A 24,763-nucleotide genomic window follows, 5' to 3' on the forward strand; every position below is an offset into this window, starting at 1 on the left:
AGGCTCGAAAGGCTGGACAAAGCTGGTTCTACGTGCCTCCCCGATTGCAAACCTCTTCAAACCACTGCTTAGCAAGCGTGACTTTCACATGGACAGAAAGTTTTGTTTTTCCTGCATTAATCAACACAAGGCGCTGACTCCTTCACAGAGAACTCCCTCAGGTACAGCTCATCCCAGTTTCGCTGAAGCCTCCAGAGGAGGCTGTGTCTCCACCCTGAGCTCCGTGAACCCCGCTTGTCCTTGACAAGCCCACAGACAGGTGGTTCTGAGACACACAGAGGGCCGGGGGCAGGTGCGGGCAGCAGAGGATGCAGAGGGTCCAAGAGGCGTCACCTGCTCCCCTCACCGCGGTCTGCCTGGCCCGTCACTGACACAGACACTCCTGGGCCCATTCACTTTCTGCCTTTCAGGACTAGGGGCCAAAGTGTGCTTTGTTTTTCTTCGCAGTGGTGTTGGCATGACCAGATACCCAGAGGTATCAAAGGAAACAAGAGAAGAGCCATCCTAATTTACATGATTTGATTAATACAGCACTTAAGGGAAACAATGAGCATAGTGAATTATCCAGTCAAAAGCATACAGCTTTATATTGTTACAAAAAGTAAAAACCTCACCTTGTTTCCAGTACAGAGACAGATCATTGTAACACAGGATCACAGAGTTGCACACCCAGCTGGCAAACACTTTGGGTCTGGAATTCCTTCCCCAACCACATTACATCAGCTTAACACATCTGTAAAACATCTTCCCTGTAGTCAGACCCTAAAGATCAGGCCCGGGAGGCACCCTCCACCCGGCCAGCATCTAGCTCATCCCCCTCTGAAGACACTGGTAAGAGCAACACAGCCCACAGCGATGGTGCTGCCTCAGCAGGCAAGGGCTCTGGCCCGTCAAGGGAGGGGGACCAGCAGCCTAAGTGCCAAGAAACCAGCCAGGCAGCCGAGGGAGAGGGAAGGAGAAGGCGGGGAGAGCCAAAAGATAAAATGGAGAAAAGTATGACTTCAGGAATAACCATTTCAATTATAATCAACTTCAGTCTGGCATCACTGAGACACCGAGAGCCGCGGACCCTGGGAAAGTTCACTTCTTGAGTGCAGTTTGAGGTTGTTTGATCTTTTCTCAGTGGTTCTTGATTCATTCTGTTTGGGAAACAGCAATGACTTCTTTCATCAGCCATGGCTTTCCTAACACAGTACAGGGTGGTGTGGCCAGGAAGACGGACACGCAGGCCCAGCTGCAAAAGGATGGCTCTGAAGTCGGGCCAGTAGAGGGGGTCGCTGTGCACGTGAGGGAGGCACCATCAGTTCCTCGCTGGGAGCGTGGCCTTGAGGCTGCGGGGCCAAAAGACCTGGTGGAGCCCAGTCTCTCCCAGAGAGGTACTGGAGAGTGCTGGCCCAGCAGCGGGAGCGCCGGGCGCTGGCCCTCAGCTGGCTCACAGCTGGCTCACACACGCATGCACAGGGCAGGGAACCAAGTAACCAGCCCCTGGAAAGTGGTTTCATTGTTTTTTTAAAAAAATTATTTCCTCCTTTCGATCCGGTCTTCACCTCAGAACCGTTCCTCGGCACAGTCCTGTTTCCTACGGTTCTGAGAGGGTGGTTGCATCACAGAGGACCAACGGCTGGACCCCTCGGGCTACAATGTAGACCTTCCAGTGGACGGCACCAGCGTAGCCTGCAGGGTAACAGCAACAGAAGCTTGTGAACGTCAGGGCCTGGGCACACCTGCAAAGCAGGCCAATCTCGCTCTGAAGGTCTTTCAGGCCTTCCTGGCCTAAATATGCCCAGTTATTATCAGTCTTCCTGTAACCTGACACCCACCAGGGGTCACTCTGAACCAGCTCCATTGCTGCCCTCCCCTGGGGACTGAACGCCAATCCCACAGGTTCACATCGGCAGGTGCTCTGATGAGCTGGTGCTGGGCATCAATTCCTGTGAACTGACCTCATCATTTTCAGCAAGAAGACAGGATGAGCTGAGGGGGAGGGGTCCCCTGCTCAATTTTCCTGAGATATCTACAACAGGGCCTCATTACCCAACATTGACCCAACCCAGCATTTCCTAAAGTGTGTCCTGTAAGAAGTCCAAGGAAAATGGGTTCTGTGGCCAAGTAAGTTTGAGAAACACTAGATTCCTCCAGGGCTTTTCGGAGCCTTTTATACATAATGTGCACTATGTATTGACAAGACCGGCGTTTCCCGAAGTCTACTGACCAAAGGACCCATTTGCCAAGGGCCTTCCCGGGGGGTGCCTGCTCCTGCCGGTCCTGAGTGACCTGAAGAACTCCTTAGGAAACACTGACCAGAATCATTTGAGTGGGCGGAAAGGTGACTCAAACCCTGACCACGCCAGTACTCTGGATGGACATTTCCTAGCGTCTGATGTGCCCTATTCCTCTGTAAACGGAGGGCCCCGAGCAGACCCGAGCCTCCGCCTGGGGAGTCAGGAAAGCTCACTGTGAGCAGAGACTGGACAGTCCGGCGGGTGCAGGCTCACAGAGCCTGACCCCTACGTCAGCCTCGGAAACGCCCCTCTCACAGGTTTCTGTACCCTTGTCCCCTCCCCTCAACCTTCTCAGGACAATGCTTATGTCAAAAAGCACAGAAGCTGCTTGTCACGCTGCCATTCTTAAGGGTCCCTGAGCTGCTCAAGGTGCCACCTGTCCTCAACCCTCCACGGTGGGGCCTGCTCTTGGGTCCTCACTTGTAACTGAGGCGGCTGCAGCCAGGCGTCTGTAGCTGCCACTGCTCAGGTGCCCATTGTCCTCCCTGCCTTCTCCCAGGCACGTCCTCTTCTGTTGTTCTCGTCTGTCTCCTGTCCCTTCTCCACATCCGTCACGTGGCTGGCCTTTCGTGGGCACTGCCAACCTCAGGGCTCCTTTCCTCCTGGTCTGTGGCTACCACTCACAGCTCGGCAGGCACTGGCTCTGGATTTCAGCTAGTCTGGACTATGCCCACTGGACCTGCTGCTCAAAGCTCCTCTGATCTCTGTCAGGCACCCATTCTTTCTTCTCCCCTCACTCTATAGCTGGCATTCTAGATGCTGTGGGAGCCAGAGGCTGGGATTTGGATAACTAAGGTGTTTCTGCAGTTGTCTGAACTGTCAGGATTTGCAGAGTGTAAGATAGACTTTGAATGCACAACTACACACTCCCAGTGCCATGCCGTGCAGGCTTGTGCAGCCGTCACCCCACCACAGGAAAATAGGTCCAGAACACTTTCCACACAAGAATCTTCCTTTCTTCAGAAATTCCCAGGGGCCAGACCAGCTGTGCTCCATCATCAGACAATGGCTAATTTGTGCATTTTTATTTTTCCATTTCTAAACTGAAATCAAAGTTATGTAACTTGGATTAAAACTTGGCACACTTCACAGTGTGCGCCCTTCCTCCAAAAGAGGTGAGGTTTCTGGGCCCGGGTTTTTTGAAAAGGTAAATTAAAGAAATCAACTGAGAGTCCAGTCTGGGCTCTGCCAGGGACTCCAGGCCTCCCCTAGGTTTTGCGAGGCAGGAAAGACAGGAGAGCAATGGGATACTTGCTCATTTATTTGCTTCTGCCAAGAAAACTCTACAGTCACACTGATTGCTACTGACAGCAGTTGATTTAAACCTGTTTCCCTGGAACCAACTTCTAGAATATAATGCACAGAACAAGTCACAGTTGGGAAATCGTGGAGCCAAGGGTGAGTCATGGCTGCGAGGCTGTGACCTGCCTGTGGGACCCACCGGGAGTGAGACTGCCTGTGCGGCTGCTGCCCTTACATGCTGCTCGCATTGCATTGTTATATTAGCAACATGGCACCGAAAGGGGTTTCCTCGAATCTGGAATTGAACCTCCCCTGACCTGACTGCTAAACGAGACACTGAGACTCGAGGCTCTTTCGTTGCTTAACTGACCGAGGGGCCCTGGCGCGTCACCTCTCCTCTCTGGGTCTCTCTCCTCAGCTGGAAAATAAAGGCCTGCTCTCGATATCGGCATAACCCTTCCTAACTTGGACACGTATATTCTACATGAATATACAAGACCTTTCCTTCTGCCACATTTTCTCATTAGTTGTTCCATTTAAGCATAAATATTGACCCTGTTAGTAAAAAATGCTATTCTTCACTCTACTTAATTGATCTTTGTGAAGGCAATATTTAACTCTTACACTATTTTTTGAGTTAAAGACTAAAAAAATCCTGGGGCCGACCTTGCCCTCCTGGGCCCCACCTACCGATATCGCCGGGCTCCAGCGGCATGGCCATGGAGTGGCAGTGTCTCCGGCACTGGAAGGGCGGGATGAGCTGCAGCATGGCCTCTCCGCTGCCAAGGGCGAACAGGTCATGCATCCTGTGCATCTGGAGGAAACACAGGGCAGAAAAGGAAGGAAAAGAAAACAAAGTAAAACCCGGGGGCGTGGGAGACTAACACACAAACATCCATACACACATGGCTCTGAGTTCCCTAGCAGCCTAGGCTAAAAGGAAAACAGAACCAGTAACACAATTCACAATTACGTCCAAAAGACGAAACAAACTAGTTTCTCCAAAGCATGGCATCTCTCAGTATTGAGACCAGGGTAAACATCCCTCCTAATAGCTTCTACAGAGACACTGTAATTAAGTGGGGCCTCAACAATCGCCCTATCATAGAACTGGCACAAGCTTCATAATTTACAACTATTTCTAGTCACAGCTTCAAAGTAGGTCAAAGGCAAAATATATAACTGCAATTTAACGGAAGTCTAGCAAAGGCCAATACATGTTGGTCTAAGAATGCAGTCTTCTGAGGGACTAGTTTGATCCAGACTTTTAAACTAATAGATATCTACATATCCTTTGGGCAATGCTCCATGAATATTCCTTCTTACTGCCAGGGTTTTGATGAGAATCAAAGAGTGGCAAGTTCAAGTTTACACTTTCTGGCAAGATCCATGTGAGCAGATATGCCATGCTACTGATTGAAAGCTAATGACAGTAAGATTGGCCTCTCATTTTGAAAACCAAGGAGGCCACCAGGTTATGCACCTGCAGAGGCAATGGCTACACTTCTGAGGGAGCACTACTGCCACCCACAGGCATGGCATGCACCCTCCTGGGTGCCAGGCACAGTTGCAAACCCTGGGCCAGGAAGTAGGACAAAGGGAGAGGCTGATCTCGCTCACCTAGGTGAGAGAGAACCCCTAGCCTCCCCTCCCAGTCCTGCCCGTCTGGGAAACCCTCCAGATGCCCACAGAAAGCAGGGATCCGAAGTCTGACTTTCCTCTTCACCACTCAGGGCCTCCAGAGTCTTAGATTTTGGCCCATCTTCTCTTGTCCCCAGCCCTGGTCTCCCTGTTGCTCCCACAGGCCCTGGCCATGACTGATTCCATGGCCACACGAGAGCCATTCCAAAGGTTGCTGCGGTGACAGGAGGAGGACTAGGGAGGGCTGGTGTCTTGAGCTGCCTGCAGCTGACGGGTCCCGGAGGAAGCGCTGACACCTGCCGTCTTGAAAAACCCCTGAAGACCAACACCAGGTGGATATGCTAGTATTTCTCTTCATATAAGCCTGAGGGGGTGGGACCATGATCCTCCACACCCAGGATGGGAAGCAGCAGACACCAGGGTAGAGCAGGCCCGCTGTGGGCAACTATGTGGAAGGGGTGCAGGGACCGGAGCTCCTCACCTCTTCCCTCAGTGCCTCTTAACAATCAAGTCTCCACTTCTGTATCCCAAGGCTCCTGCAGACATGGGGCTTCCAGGCCCAGGGCCCAGGGACATGGACAACAGGGTGGAGTCGCAAGGCCGTTGCGAGCCTGGGCCAGGGTGGGGAGCAGATGCTCCAAGAAACCAGACTCAGGATTTTTGCCTATTTGGGCCACTCCCTTTCCCAAAACATCCTTGAGAACCATAACAAGATGCCTCTGATAGGGGCTGAGTAACTCTGTATTTACCACTTTGGCTAGGCTCCTTGGGTTCCTGTTAAGCAGGCTGATGAAATTAACTTTAGATTCAAGTGGGACAAGCAAGATAAAGATAAAGGCCCTCGCCCCAGGGTGATATTCTAATTGTGAAGATGAAATCATATGAGGGCCCCGAGTCCAGCCAGCGACAGGATAAACGTCTTTAAAATCAAGGAAGAGCCCAGCACCTCCGCCCTGCTGCTGGCAGACAGAAGAGCTCACTTCTAGACACAGTGATTGTTTTTCTAGGCTTTGAAATTCCTTTAACACGATTCAGCAAACTGGGAGCCAATAGTATCAGGAGGTTGAAGACACAACCCAGAGTTGGTAGGGGTCATGGTTTGGGAAATTTAATTTTTTTACAGAGTAAAAATTCATGATTTTAATTCTTTCAAACCAATCCAGGCTCAAAAACCTTCCTCAGGAATGAGACTCAACAAAGACCAACTCAGAGACAAGTAAGCCACCATACACACAGCACAGCTCTGCCGAGGCCAGTGGAGGGGGAAGTGAGGGGCCGGGTTGGCCCTGGGCTGAGGTGAGAGGCACGGCCTCTACGCTGGGCTGCCTGCCTCGGGCACATGCCCGTCCACCATTTAGTCCCCAAACCTCTCCATGCTCCCAAGCTTTCTGCTTCTCCAGTTCTCTAGCTGAGGTTCCTCCTGTATTTCTGGGGAAAGCCAACCTGGGAGTGTGGGGGGGGGTGTAGGGTCCCCCCTATTAACTTGCTGTGTCCTTGGGCAGATCATTTACTCTCCCTGGGGCTCAATTTCCTTATCTACAAATGAGTGACGTGGACTATGGAATTACATACTGTTCTCTTATAGTTGCTGCTTTCTACTTTGAGGTAGAGAAGTCAGACTAACTCAGGGTTCTACGTACTTGAATGCAGAAGCGTGGCTTGCGGGAGGTAGACTTGCAGGAGGCAGACTCTCCATAGCATGTCTTCCTAAAGGAGCAGGCTGCCCGGTCTCCTGGCTACCAGGGAGGGTGTCCCTGCAATTCGCCCCCTAAGTTGATGTGCAGGGAAGGCCTTGATTATGTCATCGGCCCAGGTCCCAAAGGAGGAAAGTTCTGGATCTAAGTGCTCTCAAAATTTCCTACCTTACTCCCCACAATAGGTTCTGGTTGAAGAAAGAAGCACTTTTTCAAGGAGGCATCTTTTGGAAATGGGAGGTGGGTGAAAACAGGAAAGAGCTCACGTAAAATGTGTGATCTGTTCAGAGGTCTTCTCCTATAAAAGTTTGGAAGAGAAAAAAGTTATTAAACTGGGCAAGCCAGCCTCCGACTAACATAGAGCTGAGCAGGGTGGGAAAACTGTGGGTGGTGGGTAAAAAGGAAAAATATCAGGACAATATCTTAAGTATTAGGTCCATGAAGAACAGTCATGCCAAATCAATTAACTGTAACATGTACATGCACACACATAAACTCCACAGCCACGATTTGTCCATGTGGGTGGGTGTTTATAAAATCCAGCTAAAACAACATATAGAGGAAGGAAAGAAACAACCCATTCATTCTATCTTGGAAAAGAGACTGAAGTACTAACAAGCCAAGTGGGAGAAGAGACCAAGGGAGGAGGAAGCAGCAGACATGGTGAGCCTTCTCCGGAGGCGGAGCGCCATGCACTGGGAAGCCTGACTAGGTTGTTAAACGGAGTCACTGATCACGAAAGATACAGCGAATTTAAAGAAAAGCAGAAGCACCGAGAAATTATCCAACAAAAAGCCTGAAAGCAGTTCTCCTTCCCTGTGGAAGGGTTCTAGATCAGCGGTTGCCAACCTTCTGGACCTCAGGGTCCACCGTGGTCCTCGGACCACCGGTTGGCAACCGCTCTTCTAGATGGAAACTGGCTTTCCGCTTTTTCTAAATACAGACAGCACCCCAAGAAATGGACCGAGGCTTCTGTAGGACACAGGGAAGAACAGGGAGGCAGATCTGAGTTTCAGTCCCGACTGGGTGACCTTTAGCAAGGTACTTAACCTCTCTGATCGCCACTTTTCTGATATGAAAGGTGACAATGACAATTCCTACTTCCCAGAGCTATTCTGAGCATCACCACTGAGTAACAGACGCTACGCACCAAGGCACGCTGCCTGGCACAGAGCGTGCCGGGGAATGCAGCCTCCCTTCCATTCTTCATGCTCTCTCTTCAGCCCTCAACGCCCAGGACCCACGCTGCAGAAACACAATGCTAAACACATACCTAGAGGTAAACTATGAATCTATTAGGCAACCCTGGTGTCCACCCATGCTGTCACTCCTCCATACACATCTCTTCACTCGTCCCTTTATCTCTCATCACTGGTTTGTCCACTGTGAGCTCCTGCGTGCTCTTTGACTTGCACGGTACTGCAGGTATCTGCACAGTGTTGACACTCGGTCTGCCCCTTTCCATGTACACACAGGCCAAGCGCCCTTTTGAACTCACCACGGATAAGGGAATGGGAACCACCGGTGAGGAAAGCAGCGCCACCACTTGGCGAAAATCCCTTCCTCGAAGCCTTCTGTCACCTCAGGGTACTGGCACAAAAAATGCTGAATGTCCTTCGACAACAGGGGCCGTTCCGTCTTGGCAAGGCCAAAACCAAAAGCAAAGCAGAACAACAGAATTACTTCCCAGGAATGTCACAGAGCTTGGCGGTTTCTGGCCGTTAAAAGGGTAGTCAGTGGGAGAATCAGCCTCTAGCTCACCTTGATCACCAGAGGATGGAGTCTCTCAAATTCCTTTGGGGCATCTTGCAGGAGCATTACCTTGAGGGGTAATTTCTGGGCACAACCAGTGCAGTTGGCAGGGATGGGGTCTGACTCATTCTGCTCACGGTCGTTTGTCCACCAGGGGTCAAAATCTGAGTGAGGATGAGACGGAGGAGGCAGATACAGGAAGAATACAGCAGGTAAATCCAATAGGCCAGCAATGAAGTAGGAAGGAAAGATATACTAAGAATTTTTAAAGCTGACAATGGCACCCTCTGAAAAGGAGCAGAGTCCCGGGGGGGGGGGGGGGTTGTGGATATAGCGCGGGAAGGAGAGGTACTTTTCCCTACAGACTCTTCTACACTGCATGGTAAATATTTTTTTAACCTGTACACATATCTCCTAAGCCAAACCAACAAATGAAGCCGAACAGGAAGACATTCAGTGGCATGGGGTGGAGATGTAGTTCCTCCATCCTTTTTTTAAAAATGTTTTTATTTATTTCAGAGAGAAAGGGAGAGAGAGAAAGATCAATGAAGAGAGAATCAATGGGCTGCCTTCTGCATGCCCCACACTGGGGTCGAGCCTGCAACCCAGGCATGTGCCCTGACAGGGAATCAAACCCGGGACCCTTCAGTCCGCAGGCCAACGCTCTACCCACTGAGCACCACCGGCCAGGGCTCCTCCACCATTTTCTAACCTGGGGCCCACACGTGTGAACCGTCTACAGCACACGGGGGAGGGGCGGGCAGAGAGGGGTCCCACCATCAGCAATGAGTCCCGCTGTGTGTCTTCTCCAGCACTCTGGGTGTGCGCCTAGACCAGTGATGGCGAACCTTTTGAGCTCGGCCTGTCAGCATTTTGAAAAACCCTAACTTAACTCTGGTGCCGTGTCACATACAGAAATTTTTTGATATTTGCAACCATAGTAAAACAAAGACTTATATTTTTGATATTTATTCTATATATTTAAATGCCATTTAACAAAGAAAAATCAACCAAAAAAAATGAGTTCGCGTGTCACCTCTGACACGCGTGTCATAGGTTCGCCATCACTGGCCTAGAAAGCCCAAATGGAGGCCAGGTTGGCTCCAGGAAGGAGGAGTGAGAGAAGGGTGCAGAGAGAAGGGATGGAGGGGAGACAGGACATTCCTGGACCCATCTCTGGAGTAGAGTGAATTGACTGGCCCAGCTCAGAAGGGGCTAGGGGGTACTATCCATGGTTTCTCCCCTAGGACAGCAGGTGGGTCAAAGGAAGAGTGCCCTCCCAGGCCCTGAAGTGCGGGCTGGGTGGCCCCTGCCTGAGGGGTTGGCTCTGCTGCTACACGGTGCTTCTCCGTTTCCCCCTGTTCCTTCCCTCCGGCATGCCTCTGTTTACAACCTTACTGCACTATTTCTTGTTTGCTTTTTGTTCCATTCTGGGTTTTACACGTGTTCTCTGAGATATGTGTTTGTGATAAACTCTAATTTGAATCCAAAATGTTTCACCAGATGGTTTCTGATTAAAACCCAATGGAAACCAACTCAGGAGAGAGCCTAGAACAAAGACAGCAGACAAGCCAAGGTGGCTAAACTGTGCCGTCAGTTCTTCACACAGGCTGACTCCTGGCCACACAGTGTGTTGTCGCCGCAGCAGTGCTTTGTCCTTGTTTCCTTACAGCAGCAGTATCAGTGTGGAGGACGCCCTGTGAGGGGAAGCCTGCCTGTGTTCTCAGCGAGTCTCCTGGGCACCCTCCACCTCCGGCAGATAGAACCTGCATTTCCTTGAGGCAGCTGCCACCTCCCCTTCTCGCCCCTCTCACCTGTGGGAGATCACAACCAGAGGACTGCTGCCCCTTACCCGAGGGGCCTCTGTCCCGCACTGCTCGCCGGGAGCTGCGGGGCAGCTGAAACCCTTTGGTGGCACCGGAGGCTGCAAAGTTACAGGTGTTTTTTGTGTGTTTTTTTTCCTTTGGGAATACTTTTAAATATTCCTTATCAGAGGCCAAATATGATGGATTCTTTTATTTTAAACAATTTTACTATTATTTTTAAATTTTTTTGTTGATTTCAGAAAAGGAGAGAGAACTATAAACATCAACGATGAGAATCATTGATTGGCTGCCTCCTGCATGCCCCCTACTGGGGATTGCGCCTGCAACCTGGGCATGTGCCCTTGACCGGAATCGAACCCGGGACCCTTCAGTCCACAGGCCGACGCTCTATCTGCTGAGCCAAACCAGCTAGGGCAATATGATGGATTCTTGCCACCAAACAAGAACTCTGGGTAATGGACATACATGAGGCACACATAATCATGACATGTCTTAAGTATATAGCATTTCAGTTTCCAGAGCACTTGTGAGGGAGGAAGGGAGGGGAAAGGGAACTACTGTGCAAAGTGCCAGGCCCTATGCTAGTCATTTTCACGTGCTGTGGGTTTACTTTGTATCATATGATTATTGAGGAGCTGAGCACACTGACAGTGAGGCAGAGAGTGTGGTGGGAAGAGCAGAGGATGCGGGTGGCGGAGGGGATAAGAGGACAGTGGCTCCGAGGAGGCTGTAATGAGGGTCCAGGGCTTGGAGAGCTTGAAGCACTTGTGGCTGTACTGAAAGCAAAACAAGGACCCATCACAGGCCTGTGAGGAGGGGCTTCCTGATGCCCCAGGAGGCTATTCTGGTTGCGAGTGGGCTGGGTCCTAGAGAGGGGGCTGGGAAGAGGAAGACGGGGCTGTACTTCCGTTTTGCCCCTTTAGGCGGGGGGTTGTACTGTGATGAGAGGTGAAATATAATGAGTGTAAACGGAGGCAGAAGGCTTGGGAGGAGGGGGGGACTCCTGGGCAGGGATGACCCATCTGTAGACCTAAGCAGCACTACAGCATGTCTGTGTGGCTGGCTCTGCCAACGAGCTCCGCCCCGAGGAGCAGCGGCACAGAAGGCAGAGACCTGAAGGTTTCTCATCACATTTGGGGCATGAGGAGGCAGGACTGGAGGGAAAGGGCACTATTTTGCTTTCTCTGTGGAGATACCATATTAAAACAACAGCTTTACTGAGATTAATTCACATACCACAAAATTCACTCACAATGTGCAATTCAGTGGTGTTTAGTATATTCATAGAGTGTGTAACCAGCGCCATCATCCAACCAACACCCTAAAAAGAAACGCTGCTGCTATTAGTCCCTTCCCATTCCAACCTCTCCCGCCAGCCCTGAGCACGGATTTGCCTGTTCTGGTATTTCACAGAAATGGAATCTACATTTTGTGTCTGACTCCTTCAACTCAGTGTAATGTTTTCAAGGTGCATCCATGTGATAGCCCGTATCAGTTCTTCATGCCTGTCTATTGCCGAGTGGCATTCCTTATATGGGTAAGACTGTATTTTGTTTATTCATCCGTAAGGTGCTGGACGTTTCTACTTTGGGGCTATTATGAATAATGCTCTTATAAACATTTGCGTGCAAATTTTTGGGTGGGCATATGTTTTCAGTTCTCGTGTGCATACCTAGGAGTGGAATTACTAGGTCATTTGCTTACTCTGTGTTTAACTTTTTGAGCAACTGCCAAACTGTGTTCCAAAGCAGCTGTGCTATTTTACGTTCCCATCAGGAATGGATGAGGGTTCCAATTCCTCCATGTCCTTGCCAACACTTCTTATTGTCTATCTTTTTGTTACAGCCATCCTCGTGTGAGTGAAGTACCTTCTCGCTGTGGTTTGGTTTGCATTTCCATGATGGCTACTGATGTTGAGCATCTTTCATATGCATATTCATTATCTGTGTATCTTTTTTGGAGAAATGCCCATTCAAACCTTTTGCCCATTTTTAATTGGATTATTTGTCTATTATTGAATCGTAAGAGTTGTAGATAATAAATTCTTGAAAAAGAAAACATTGTGAGGGAATGGCTTTACCAGCTGTAGCAGCACAGTGGCATTCTATAAAGCTAGTGAAAGTAAAGTAGTAAAGTCAACCCTCAGAACTCACAGGCTCCTGTGGCCTAATATTTGTAACCCAAGTGAGACTCCAAGGCTTGCGAGTCACCCCCACACGTGCAGAGCAGCAATCCCAGCCGAGGTGGGCCCAGGCCTCACTCTTCCTGTTTCACCTCTCCCACTATAAACATGTTCTTTTCACCGTTCACTTAGTGCCACATTTTCTGCAGTTTCGTCGGAGATTTTACTGTTTAAAATGGCCCCGAGGCTGTGGGGGAGTAGAGGAGTAGGGGAACTCTCTGTACTTTCTGCTCAATTTTGCTGTGAACCTAAAACTGCTCTAAAAAATAGTTTGTAAGGATAATAAAAAAATGTCCCCTGAGCCAAGTGCTAAAGTACTGTCTAATGTCCCTAAGTACAGGCTGTGATGTGCCTTCCAGAGAAAATACATGTGTTAGATCAACTTTGTTCAGGCAAGAGTTATAGTGCTGTTGACTGAGTTCAATGTTAGTGAATCAACATTGTAAAATGAGGTGTCTTTAAACAGAAACATACAGAAAACAAGGTCTGTATTGATCAGCTGATGAGGTGGCCAGAGGCTTCAGGAACCTGCCTCTATTTCCCCTGGGGGTGTGGGTCAGTATTCACTAGTTCAGTGTTTGCAGGGATTTTACAGAACATAACTACAGCAAACAATGAGAACCGACTGCATAATCCCATAAAGGAACACACAAAAAACTTAATAAAACAGAATAAAGAATGTGGCAAGAGATCCAGAATATTTAATTCATGATAAAGGTCAATCTTAATTCACTGATAATGGGACAAGCGGCTACCTATTTGGAAGAAAATAAAGTTTAATCCTTACCTTTCACTATACACTGAAATAAATTCTATATAAACTAAACATATAAATAGAGAAAACAAAATTTTAAAAATAATTAGAGGAAAATATGAGATGATTTTTATAATTTGGGGAGCCAAAAAGGCTTCTTATGCAAGGCATAAGTCAAAATGCAAGATGCCAGATTTAATCAGTATTTGCATATAAGAAATATAAGAGGTTAAAAACTAATATCTTTAATACATAATGAACTCCTATTTGATAAAAAAGAAAGTTTAAATGGGCAAAGAATATGAACACATAATCCACAGAAAAATAAATATAAATGACCTATAAAACATATGAAAAGACATCCAACACCATTAATATAGAAATGCAACTTAAAATGAGATACAATTCTTCAGTTTTCTAACTGGCAAAATAATGGCAATATCCAGTGTTGATGATCAACATATGCAAGTTTATGAAGACGATTTGGTAGTTAGTATTTATTAAAATGTAAACTGTGCATGCCCTTTGATCTAGCCATTCCACTTCCAAGAATCTCTCTTATAGCAATAATAGTGTATGTGTATCAAGGTAACTGTATATGAACGTCCCATTTTTTATAATAGCCACTAGTAACTGTTTAATTATGGAATATTCACAGAATGAAATAATATGAAATCTTGAAAAATGTATATACTGGGTTGAACAGTGCCCCCCCAAATTCATGTCCTCTGGAACCTCAGAATGTAACTATATTTGGAAATAAGGGATTTGCAGATGTAATTAATTAAGACAAGGTCATACTGAAGTTGGATGGGCCCTAAATCCGATCTAAATGGTGTCCTTGTATGAAGATACGCAGACACACACACAGAGGGAAGAGGCAGAGCTACCCCAGCTAAGGAATTCCAAGGATTGCTGGTAACCACCAGACACTAGAAGGAAGAGTCCTCCCTAGAGCCTTCAAGAGGGAGCATAGCTCTCCCGATTCCTTGATTCTGGACTTCTAGCCTTCAGCACTGTGAGAAAATGAATTTCTGTTGTTTTAAGTCACTAGCCTGTGGCATTCTGTTATGGCAGCCTTAGAAACCAATATAATGTGTCTAGCCAAGAATAGGTAAATAAGCCTTTTTCTGTGTGCATGAACCAAAAAGCATTTTATATTTATGTATAGTAAGTATCTATCTGTACAGCCATGGAAAAACCCAAGGATGTATATAAAATTATTACCAGTGGAAAAGAAATAAATTACTACCAGGGTTGAGTGGAGGAGTCAGAGCAATAGAGGCAAGGATATTAAAAGTACATTTTAAAACATGAAAATCTTACACCTCTTTATTGTCTTTGTATGTAAGTGTTTTATGTGTTTTCCAAATAAAAATGTCTTTGGAGACTGAAAAATTAAGCTGAGTGTCAACTTTGAAATGTAGAGTTCAGTCACCTCAGAGGCAAGAATGGAGAACTGTGGCCAGGCTGGTGGCCAGCAAAGGAAGAAGGGAAAAGAATCATTGAAAGGGGGTAGCGTATGCCACCCATATGAATTAGAGGAGCCCAAACTTCAAGAAGAAAGAGCTGCTTCCCTGGCCGCGTAGTTCCTTTGGTTAGAGCATCTTCCTCATACACCAAGGTTGCAGGTTCAATCTCTGGTCAGGGCACACACAAGAATCAACCAATGAATGCATAAATAAGTGGAACAACAAATCAATGTTTCTCTCTCAATCTCTCTAAAGAAGAGCTACTTTTGATTTCTCTGCAACCTTGAGATCACCAAGGTGGATAAAGAATGTGCTTATATTGGGTGGTAAGGGACTGAGGAATGGCCAGGCAGTGAAGTGTCTGGGTGCTGGGGACAATTGGGGTTCTTCCTCCCCTTGCCATAGATCCCCCAACAGCAAAGAGAGCAGTGCCCAGGCTCCAACGTGGCCTCCATCTATCTGAAGAGGTTTTATCTAATCTCTATACAACTGGCTGGAGCCATCACACCGAAGAGTAAGCAAGTCCCACCCTGGAAAGCAGCCAACAGCACACAGCAGACCACTGCGCCAGCCCAGTCCACAGCGACCTGCCATCCCGCCTCTCACTTCTCACCAGCCCGGTTTCCACCCACTCTTCTTGCAACACAGGACACAAAGGCCAGTGGAAGTTGGACAGCAACTTCCTTTTAATTTCCAAGGCTTCTTTACCCCAGAGAGCCTCCTTATACTAGCTATTTTATATTTTATAAAGGTATGACAGACAAGCGAAATGCCCATATAAGAGTTCAGTAAAACTCATGACCTGTATTCCAACTTCACACCATGAGTTGGAATCATTTCAGTCTGAGATATCAGAAACAGTCTCTGAGACAAAACATGGCCCCAGAGTTAAGAAAGGAAGAAGCAGTAACCTCCCAGCCTTCTCTGCAAGTTGGGCATTGTGTGGAAAAGTGGTGGCCAAGGCCGGCCAGGAGGAGTCCTGGTGCCTGAGAGCTGTTTATAAAGAAAACACACTTAGGCTGGCTTGCCGTGGACAACCATAACATGCCCTGGAATTCTGAGTGGAGAGAGTCCTTTTACACAGATTATTAACCTGGAGAAAAGTGTGTGTGTATGGGGGGGGGGGGGGAGACGGACGGACGGACTTCTTTCCAGGACAAAAACCTCCCTCTGGGTAAAAAGGATAGGAAAGAAAGGCACAAAGCCAAAGCCAAGACTAGCTCCACAAGAGCAGGAGGACTGTCTGTTTTCTTCACGGCTCTGTTGAGAACAGTGCCTGGCATACTGTGAGGTCTCAATACACATTCACTGAATGAGTGAATGAATGAATGAAACCTTGACTTTTCAGAAGCTTTCACAATTAAGTCCATGGGGAGAAAAATCAAATGAGCAGTCTGAATTTGGAAAAACCCAAAGTAAATATTACGAAAGTACAACTTCTAGATTTCTTATATTACAAATGTACCCAAGAAAAGCCTGCAAGCCCACAACAAAGTTTCTGTGACTTTCCCTGGTGCATGCTCAGTATTTAATCAGGCTACTCTCCCGCAGCTCATTTCTTAGCACCTCTTCTGCAATCCTGGGCATGAGGCAGGATGAAGTCCTGATGGCGAAGGCGCCCTGGGCCAGGTCCCCTGCATGAGTGGCCGTGAACCCAGAGCCATTTTCATCACGGTAGGGATGGAAGGAACCCATGAAATCATTGTGCCAATAGCCTTGCCTTCAGAAGCAATGCGTTTGAACCATTCCGAACCACAGAGTTCATCTATGTTCATGAGTTCTCCTTGTATAAAAATGTCTCTAAATGTGAGATTTTAGGTAAGTTAGTCAATCCCATTGGCATAGTCTTTGAAATGTACATAGAAACAATACTCTTTGTGACTGTTGTGAAGACTGAGAAAATACATAGCACAGTGCCTGATACACAGCAATGCTTGATGGAACTGGTATTATCAGCTCAAGGAATGCTTTATTCTTTTATTTGAAAATAAAAGAGTAAGGTGTTGCCTGAGGTCCAGCATTTCATCATGGGCACTGGCCTGGACTCAGTCTGGTCAGGCCTCAGTCCTGAGTGAATGCATGATCTGCTATTCCCAGCACTCCTGGGTGTTTCAGCCTCCCTTTGACAGCTCACAGCCGCATCGAGCTCCAGGGATGCAGTGCAGATACTGAGATGCACTTTCTCCTTGTAGGAGAGAAGGATCCCAGGCCTCCTCAGGATAAACAGGTATTTATAATTAAAGGTTGTAAATGCCCAACATAAACAAAATCACTGAACCTAACATGCCAGAATCTGGCTTGACTGGGTGGATACAACTGGCAGTAAGTGTGGTGTGATGGGAAGAATGCTACACCAGGTTCAAGTGCTAGTTTGCCACTTTTAGCTGGGTAACAAGTTACTTCACCTCTCCTGGCCTCCATGTCCTCTTTATAAAACGGGGATATGTACTAGATCAGTTCCTTTTTAAAAGTTCCTTTTTAGCTCTAAGACAATGATTCCATGGAAGGGTGAAAGCCAAGAGAACGGCTGCTGGCAGGGTCACAGTGGACATAAAGGGGACTAAGAATGGAAGGGAAAACTATGGGTTAGTAAGTGAAAGGATTAAGTCAAACAATAACAGTACCTATGATGGCGCCGACAGGGAGGAGGACGAGCTGGGTTGAATGCCCAGGAAAAGAGTGGTTCAGACAAATTTTAAAGGGCCAGTAACTTAGAGGACTCTTATCTTTGGACTTGCAGTGCCAGTGAGAAAGAGCCTTTTCTTTAGGGACTGGGAGCTGAAAGAAAGCATCCGGTGACCTGAGGGAGAGAGAGTGTAGAACTCCCAAATCAAACTTCTATTCTTCGGTACTGTGTAGCTACAAACTATCATACCACATGTTAAGAGCTCAAACTCTGAAGATGGGCTGCCTGCATTCAAATTACGGTTCCATTACTTAACTAGCTTGGGACCTTGGGCAAGTGACCTCATTTCACTGTACCTCAGTGTCTTCATCTGTAAAGTAGGCATAAAACCAGAACCTATCTCATAGGAATATTATAAAGATGAACCAATATATAGAAAGCCCTTTGAACAGGGCCTGGCATCTGGTTAGCTTGTTTATTTCCTGCTGCAACAAGGGATGTTTACATGGCTCACTACAGTCCCTGCATGCTCCTCAAGGCTTTCCGGCCCAAGGCTGAAACCTAGAAGAAGAACCTCAATTCTGTTGCCTTCTATTTCCCGGGAGGAGGTGAGACGAAAAACTACCAGTGTTAGGAGGAAACCGACCACTTTCGCCACAGCTCCTGCTGCCCTCCATCATTCAGCAGGAGCATCGGACGACCCTGGGAAAGCTAGACAGGCCAGCCCTCAAGGAAGCGATCCTCTCCAGGACTTCCCACAGCACTCTCCCTCCACATTTACTTTAAAGGGACTCCTAAGTAATCCAAGCTGAAAGGCAGTGCTTTTTGGTAGCACGACATTACGAACGCCAATTAAACTTTTTTACTTCGGGGGCCCTCTCAAGTCAATTCTCCCCAATATATTTCTATTTACCCCTTACATAATGTCACATTCTTAAGTTTCCTTCCAAATGCTCAGCAAATGCTGTTAGTTTACATGTCTACAGCTTTCCAGAATCATCACACATGGGAAAATACGGCGCGTCAATATCCACGTTACAAGTGAAAGCAGCCCTTGAACAGAATCAACAACATTTTAAGAGCTAAACCACACCCTTCCAATGGTCTCTCTTTATAACTGAGCTCCAAGGACTCATTTTACTTCCATCTGCAAAGCAAAATATTTATTTGGAGTGGACCAAAAAATCAGGCTTGTTGACAAGACTCTAACATTTTTTTAATTTTAAAACTCTTAGAAAATGAGCAATCATTGTCCATTGACTATTATTGCTTAACTCAACAGTCTATGGAGATTTACTTTATAGGACAGAGAGAAAGACCGTAACTGCCATCACCCTGGTCCTAAAAAACCACTGACTTCATCTCCTGTGCCCATGAGCAGAGATGCCTTTCAGGAGCCGGTGAGGGGAAGACAGGAAAGGAGCCGGCCTGACTGAAGAGGTCCTCTGGCTCTGTCCCCCATGTGCTCTGGACTTTCCTGATCAGAGTTAAAAACTTCATATTTTCTGAGCTTTGTTGATGACTTTTCAAAAACAACCTTCCCAATAAATACAGGAAGTTATATTTGAAATTTAAAACTCTAAACATATGAGCTAATTAAAAAAAAACAACTCACAAGCCCGAGGTTTTGATTTATGATGTTCCCTTCCTCTGATTTTGATATAATTTTGGAAATCTTTCCGTGATTTCCTCAAATGTACAAGAAAAGATTTCAAAGGAGACCAAGCCAAGGGATGATTTTTATGACTGATTAGGTCTTGCTTAAAGACTGGTATTATGACTATTGTCCTGGCCAGTGTGGCTTAGTTAGTTGGGCATTGTCCCATGCACTGAAGGGTTGTGGGTTTGATTACCGATCAGGGCACATGCCCAGGTTGTGGGTTCAATCCCTGGTTGGGGTGTGTGCAGGAGGCAACTAATCGATGTTTCTCTCTCTCCTTCTCTCATCCTCTCTCTCACTCCCTCCCTTTCTTCCAGCCCTCCCTTTTTCTCCCTCTCCCTTCCTCTCTCTCTGGGCTCTAAAGGTTTCAGAACATGGTTACATAAAAGACCTATAATCCATTTGTGATATTAATTTATACATTCCTTCATATGGACAAATAAGATTAACACCACCAAAAAAAGTAAAATCCCCAAATGTTATCCTTCTAGCCTTTCTCAAAAAGTAAATTTCAGGTCTTACCACATGTTTCACTATTCTTAAAGGAAACTCCTCAAATGGTCCATCAGACTAGGAATTCCTATGCTACCACTGATGCACTGTTACCAAATTTAAATGTTTCTTAAATTCAATTTATTGGCAAAATTGTACACTAAATAAGTACACTGTGAGACAGAGAGAAAAGACCACATTGGAAGAGGGAGAGGTACTTAAGATGAAAACCTAGCCAACAGGCTAAGTGGGGGTTAGAGGATCTGGTTAAAAGCAGGCTGAACTCAGATGCCTTCAATAAGTCAACAGCTATTTATTAAAATATCTATTATGGTTTGGGATCACAGGAGAGAGAAAGGTAGAACAGATACATTCAAATCCTTCCTATGAATAAAAACACTCATCCCTAACACATGTGTTTTGGAATCAGAGTTTGAATTTGGCTCCATCAGATGTGTTTTTCCGGTAAGTTTTTTTTTTTTTTTTTTAATCCTCACCTGAGGATATATTTTTCCATTGACTTTTTAGGGAGAGTGAAAGGGAGGGAGGGAGGGAGGAAGAGAGAGAGAGAAACATCGATTGGTTACCTCCCACACACACCCATCAGGAGCTGGGGATCAAGCCTGCATGGGCCCTAGACCAAGAATGGAACCTGTGACCCTTCGGTCCATGGGCCAACACTCTAACCACTGGGCAACCAGCCAGGGCCCAGGCAAGTTTCTTAATCTTCCTGAGCCTTAGTTTCTCAATCCCCAAAATGGGGAAAATAAAATCTATCCCACAAAATTTTAGTGGGGATTGAATTAAATGAGACAATACCGGAAAAGTGTCTCTCATGAGATGTCAATAAATGTTGTTTCCTAACATATATCATCAAGAAGGCTTACTACTCATACGTAGTAAATGAAGCATCTACCTGGAAAGGATCTGTCTTCATCACCCCCATGCAGAGGAGCTCCCTTATTTTCTGGCATATATTTCTTGGTAATGGGCAAGGACATCAGCCGGATGTGATGGATGAGTGAGCGCCAGGTGTACGCTCCAGAAAGCACTGGTTCAGGTTGTAATGGGCTGAAAGGCTGAATCACAAAGTAGGCAGTGAGCAAGATTAATCCCAGGGTTGCGAGGACCTACAAGGAAAGACGGGAAAATTATTAGTACTTATCCCAGCAAATAAAATACTTTCATGCCAAGAAAATAACAGGCCTCATCTACTATTAGTACTTTAAGAACTAATCCATTTTCGTAAATAAGCCATTTATATTAACTTCTGAAAGCACTTAAAGTTTGAGAACCAAGAGGACTGCAAGGCTCACCAAGCTGCTATCATATGACCAGGGGGGGTGTCCACCATTAAAAATACACACAAACATAATTTAAATATAAATACACAGCTTTCATTTAAGACAGTTAACAAAATAGTCAAATTTCCTCAAAACACGTTAATAAGAGCGAAGGCCAAGGTTCAACGGTGGAATCAGTCACAGTAGTATTTGGGGAGAAAGTTGAAGGCTTTGTGCTCCATCTAAGTTTTGCCAAGTCAGAACCCATTTTTACCTTATACACAGCTATAAGGAGAGGGTACTGGGGGGGCCCCCTCTGAGGTTCATTCTTTTCCAGCAGCTGTCTGATAAACTTTTCAATTGCCTTCTCTGACATGCCGCATTGATGGCCCGTCTGTCTCACCAAATCAACCGTCTCCGAAAGTTTGTCATAAATGCTGATCTCATTGGCAGCAAGATCCATGTCTTCCAATGCAAAATCCCTGAGGGAGAGAAAATAAATGTAAAGGAAAGATGGTTTCTTTAAAGTTCTTCCTCCTCAAAGCTGCTTGCTTTAGAGCAGTGCTTTTTGACTGTCCGTGGGAAAGAACCAGTTCGGTGCTTTTCCCAGTCCACTGCAGGCCAATATTTTTGTAAAGTACAATGACTACGTGAGACAAGGTCAAGTTGCTACGTAAGTTTTTAAGTGTGGCTTAAATGTAGGCTGGTAACAAACGGTTTACAGACCAAACACTGAGGAGCACTGGTCTGGAGCACAATAAATCCCCAGGCAGACTCTGAAACACCAGTGCCATCCAAAATGACTTCTGAAACCCTTCACAAAAGATCTGCTGCTGGTAATTTACTAAAATAAAAAGAAATGGAATATGGAGAATGTTGCTAATCAATTATTTCTTTCCATTTATATCAGATAGACCAAACAAAAAAAGTTAACTTCCAAGTCTTTTTTGTAACTAACCTTTATTGAGTCAAAAATACCAGCCAAAAGGAAGACCAGTCTTGGGCATGGAGTTTAAACCCCAGCAGCATAACTGGGTAGATGAGACAGCACGCCCATTCTCCCAGAGTTCTGCAAGTTTTTATACATCAGCAGGGGGACGGGAAGAAGAAAGAGGTGGTCTGAAAGAAGCTTACGTTAACATGGGCAAAGGGGTGGGAGAGGGTGAGGGGCCAGCTCTGGGACAGCGGCAGAGTCCACATAAAGACGCGTGCGCTCCTGCAGACTGGCTGTGGCAGCAACCCGAAAACAACAAGGGAGGCTCCTGGACTGTCAGGGTAGCCTGGCTATTCTGTGCAAACAGCCACCTGGAAAGCAATCCCACAGGCAATGGAAGGAATGCGAGCAGTCTTTGTTAGCTGGCCCTCGGGCAACAACAGATGAACAATTCTGTCTCCCACTCTCTGGCTGGCCTGCCCCTGTAATTTAATTTAGAACATCTCAGAATTTTCTCCTTATCAGACCCTTTAGCAACACAAGATGAGGAACTGATCCCTGAAGGCAAGATGTACTGTGAGGAATATGCTGATTTGCTTTGTTCCTGGCAGAGCAAGGATTTCAGACACACAAAAACCACGGCAAGGGAGCTCTTCAGACCTTGCAGGTTACAGTTCTCATGCTTTTCCACAAATACAATTTTAGACAATACAGGGCATTTCATTTGTATTTTACATACTTAAAAGACCTACGATCTATAACAATTTCAAGATCCAATTTGTTCTCATAGTTAAAGACTAGTCGTTTCACAGTGGCTATAGAATCAAAGGTAAAATGCCAAGTACAATTCTCTCTATCACTTGTAAAATAAAATTAGTTTAGCCCTAGCCGGTTTGGCTCAGTGGATAGAACATCGGCCTGTAGACTGAAAGGTCCAGAGTTCGATTCTGGTCAAGGGCACATGCCCGGGTTGTGGGCTCGATCCCCAGTGGGGGGCGTGCAGGAGGCAGCCAATCAATGATTCTCATCATTGATGTTTCTATCTCTCTCTATCTCTCTCTCTCTCTCTCTCTCTCCCCTCTCCCTTCCTTTCTAAAATCAATAAAAATATATTTTTAAAAAAATTAGTTTAGTCCTCTTAAAAAAGTGCTTTTGTTACAGAACATTAATATTTTTCTTCATTTATAAAGGGAAAAAAAAGTGCTAGAGATTTATGCTCTCTTCTATTTTTTTTTTAATGCAAAAGGTCCTCTTATTTCACATCCTTCATTCCCAAAGTGTTTCTAATCTCAAAAACCACTGAAGGGTACACTCTAGTGTTTCAGTAAGGAGGTGCTGCCACCGGAAGAGCAGAGGACAACAGTCCAGCAGAGACAAGGAGGCTGAAATGCCACAAGCCAGCATACCTCAGATCTCTCTTCCAGCAGCGCCTCCTAATGACTCCTGTTTGGTTTTCTTTGTGACTGTAAACCTTTAAGCTCACTAGTGCTGACGCATGCCTGCACATCAGAATCACCTGGAGAGCTTTTAATGAATGCTCGTACCAGGGCTCCAACCCAAATCAATTAAATCAGACTTAGACTTTTCTAATGGAAGGTCATCTAGACTTTGAGGAACTGGGGGAGGGAGGAGTAACCCTACACACTACAGGGGATACATCCTTTCCCCAAACTCTCTGCTCTTTTTTGTTGTTGTTAATCTTCACTTGAGGATATTTTCCCCACTGATTTTTAGAGAGAGTGGAAGGGATGGGAAGAGACAAAGAGAAACATAGATGTGAGAGAGACACACGGATTGATTACCTCCCACACACACCCCAACTGGGGTTAGGGATCAAGCCTGCAACCGAGGTACATGCCCTCGACCAGAATCTAATGCACCACCCTTCAGTCTGAGGGCTGATGCTCTAACCACTGAGCACCACCTAGGGCAGGGGTGGGCAAACTTTTTGACTCGAGGGCCACAATGGGTTCTTAAACTGGACCGGAGGGTCGGGAACAAAAGCATGGATGGAGTGTTTGTGTGAACTAATATAAATTCAAAGTAAACATCATTACATAAAAGGGTACGGTCTTTTTTTTTTTTTAGTTTTATTCATTTCAAACGGGCGGATTCGGCCTGCGGGCTGTAGTTTGCCCACGGCTGACCTAGGGGCAAACTCTCTGCTTTAGCTCAAAGTATTCTTTGTTTTTTTTAAGACCTCCAAGGTTTATGTAAAAGCATGGTGTAAACTCAATTTAAAAATGTGTATTTTTGCCCTGGCCATGTGGCTCAGTTGCTTTAGCATTGTCTATACCAGCGGTTCTCAACCTGGGGGTCTCGACCCCTTTGGGGGTCGAACAACAGGGGTCGCCTAAGACCATCGGAAAACATATATAATTACATATTGTTTTTGTGATTAATCACTATGCTTTAATTATGTTCCATTTGTAACAATGAAAATACATCCTGCATATCAGATATTTACATTACGATTCATAACAGTAGCAAAATTACAGTTATGAAGTAGCCACGAAAATAATTTTATGGTTGGGGGTCACCACAACATGAGGAACTATATTAAAGGGTCGCGGCATTAGGAAGGTTGAGAACCACTGGTCTATACACTGAAAGGTCACCAGTTCAATTCCTGGTCAGAGCACATGCCTAGGTTGTGGGTTCAGTCCCTGGTCAGGTTGCATATGGGAGGCAACCGACAGATGCTTCTCTCTTCCTTCCTCTCTCTCTAAAATCAATAAACACACACACACACACACACACACACACACATATATATATAAGAAGAAAAGTATAATTTGCTAATTAGACCAGACATCCTTCCGGATGACCTTCCGGAGGAAGCCAGGGTTGCGAGGGAAGCTCGGGTCCCGGGGCCAGAGGGAAGCCGGTGCAGGCAGCCGGGGGAAGTAAGGCCTACTCTTGC

The 24,763-nt window shown here is 46.3% G+C and overlaps 1 protein-coding gene across 2 annotated transcripts in view; it reads right to left on the bottom strand.

Moving 5' to 3' along the window:
• Positions 1-504: 504 nt before the first annotated feature.
• Positions 505-24,763, bottom strand: part of CUNH6orf89 (chromosome unknown C6orf89 homolog) — a 32,404-nt gene continuing 8,145 nt past the window's right edge. The window contains exons 1-8 of one of the 2 annotated variants that reach the window (XM_023747710.1): positions 21,865-21,882; positions 21,181-21,388; positions 20,540-20,753; positions 8,621-8,775; positions 8,358-8,497; positions 7,028-7,157; positions 4,215-4,338; positions 505-1,674 (exon numbers count right to left, since the gene is read on the bottom strand). In XM_023747710.1, coding sequence (XP_023603478.1) covers positions 1,580-1,674; positions 4,215-4,338; positions 7,028-7,157; positions 8,358-8,497; positions 8,621-8,775; positions 20,540-20,753; positions 21,181-21,369 — 1,047 coding nt within the window. In that variant the 5' untranslated portion in view covers positions 21,370-21,388; positions 21,865-21,882 and the 3' untranslated portion in view covers positions 505-1,579. Of the gene's footprint in view, positions 1,675-4,214; positions 4,339-7,027; positions 7,158-8,357; positions 8,498-8,620; positions 8,776-20,539; positions 20,754-21,180; positions 21,389-21,864; positions 21,883-24,763 lie in introns of those variants that run through there. The other variant, XM_006106948.3, reaches the window with a different exon arrangement.

Source organism: Myotis lucifugus, unplaced genomic scaffold (genome assembly GCF_000147115.1).
Source record: "Myotis lucifugus unplaced genomic scaffold, Myoluc2.0 scaffold_954, whole genome shotgun sequence".
In the NCBI taxonomy this organism is placed as follows: domain Eukaryota; kingdom Metazoa; phylum Chordata; class Mammalia; order Chiroptera; family Vespertilionidae; genus Myotis; species Myotis lucifugus.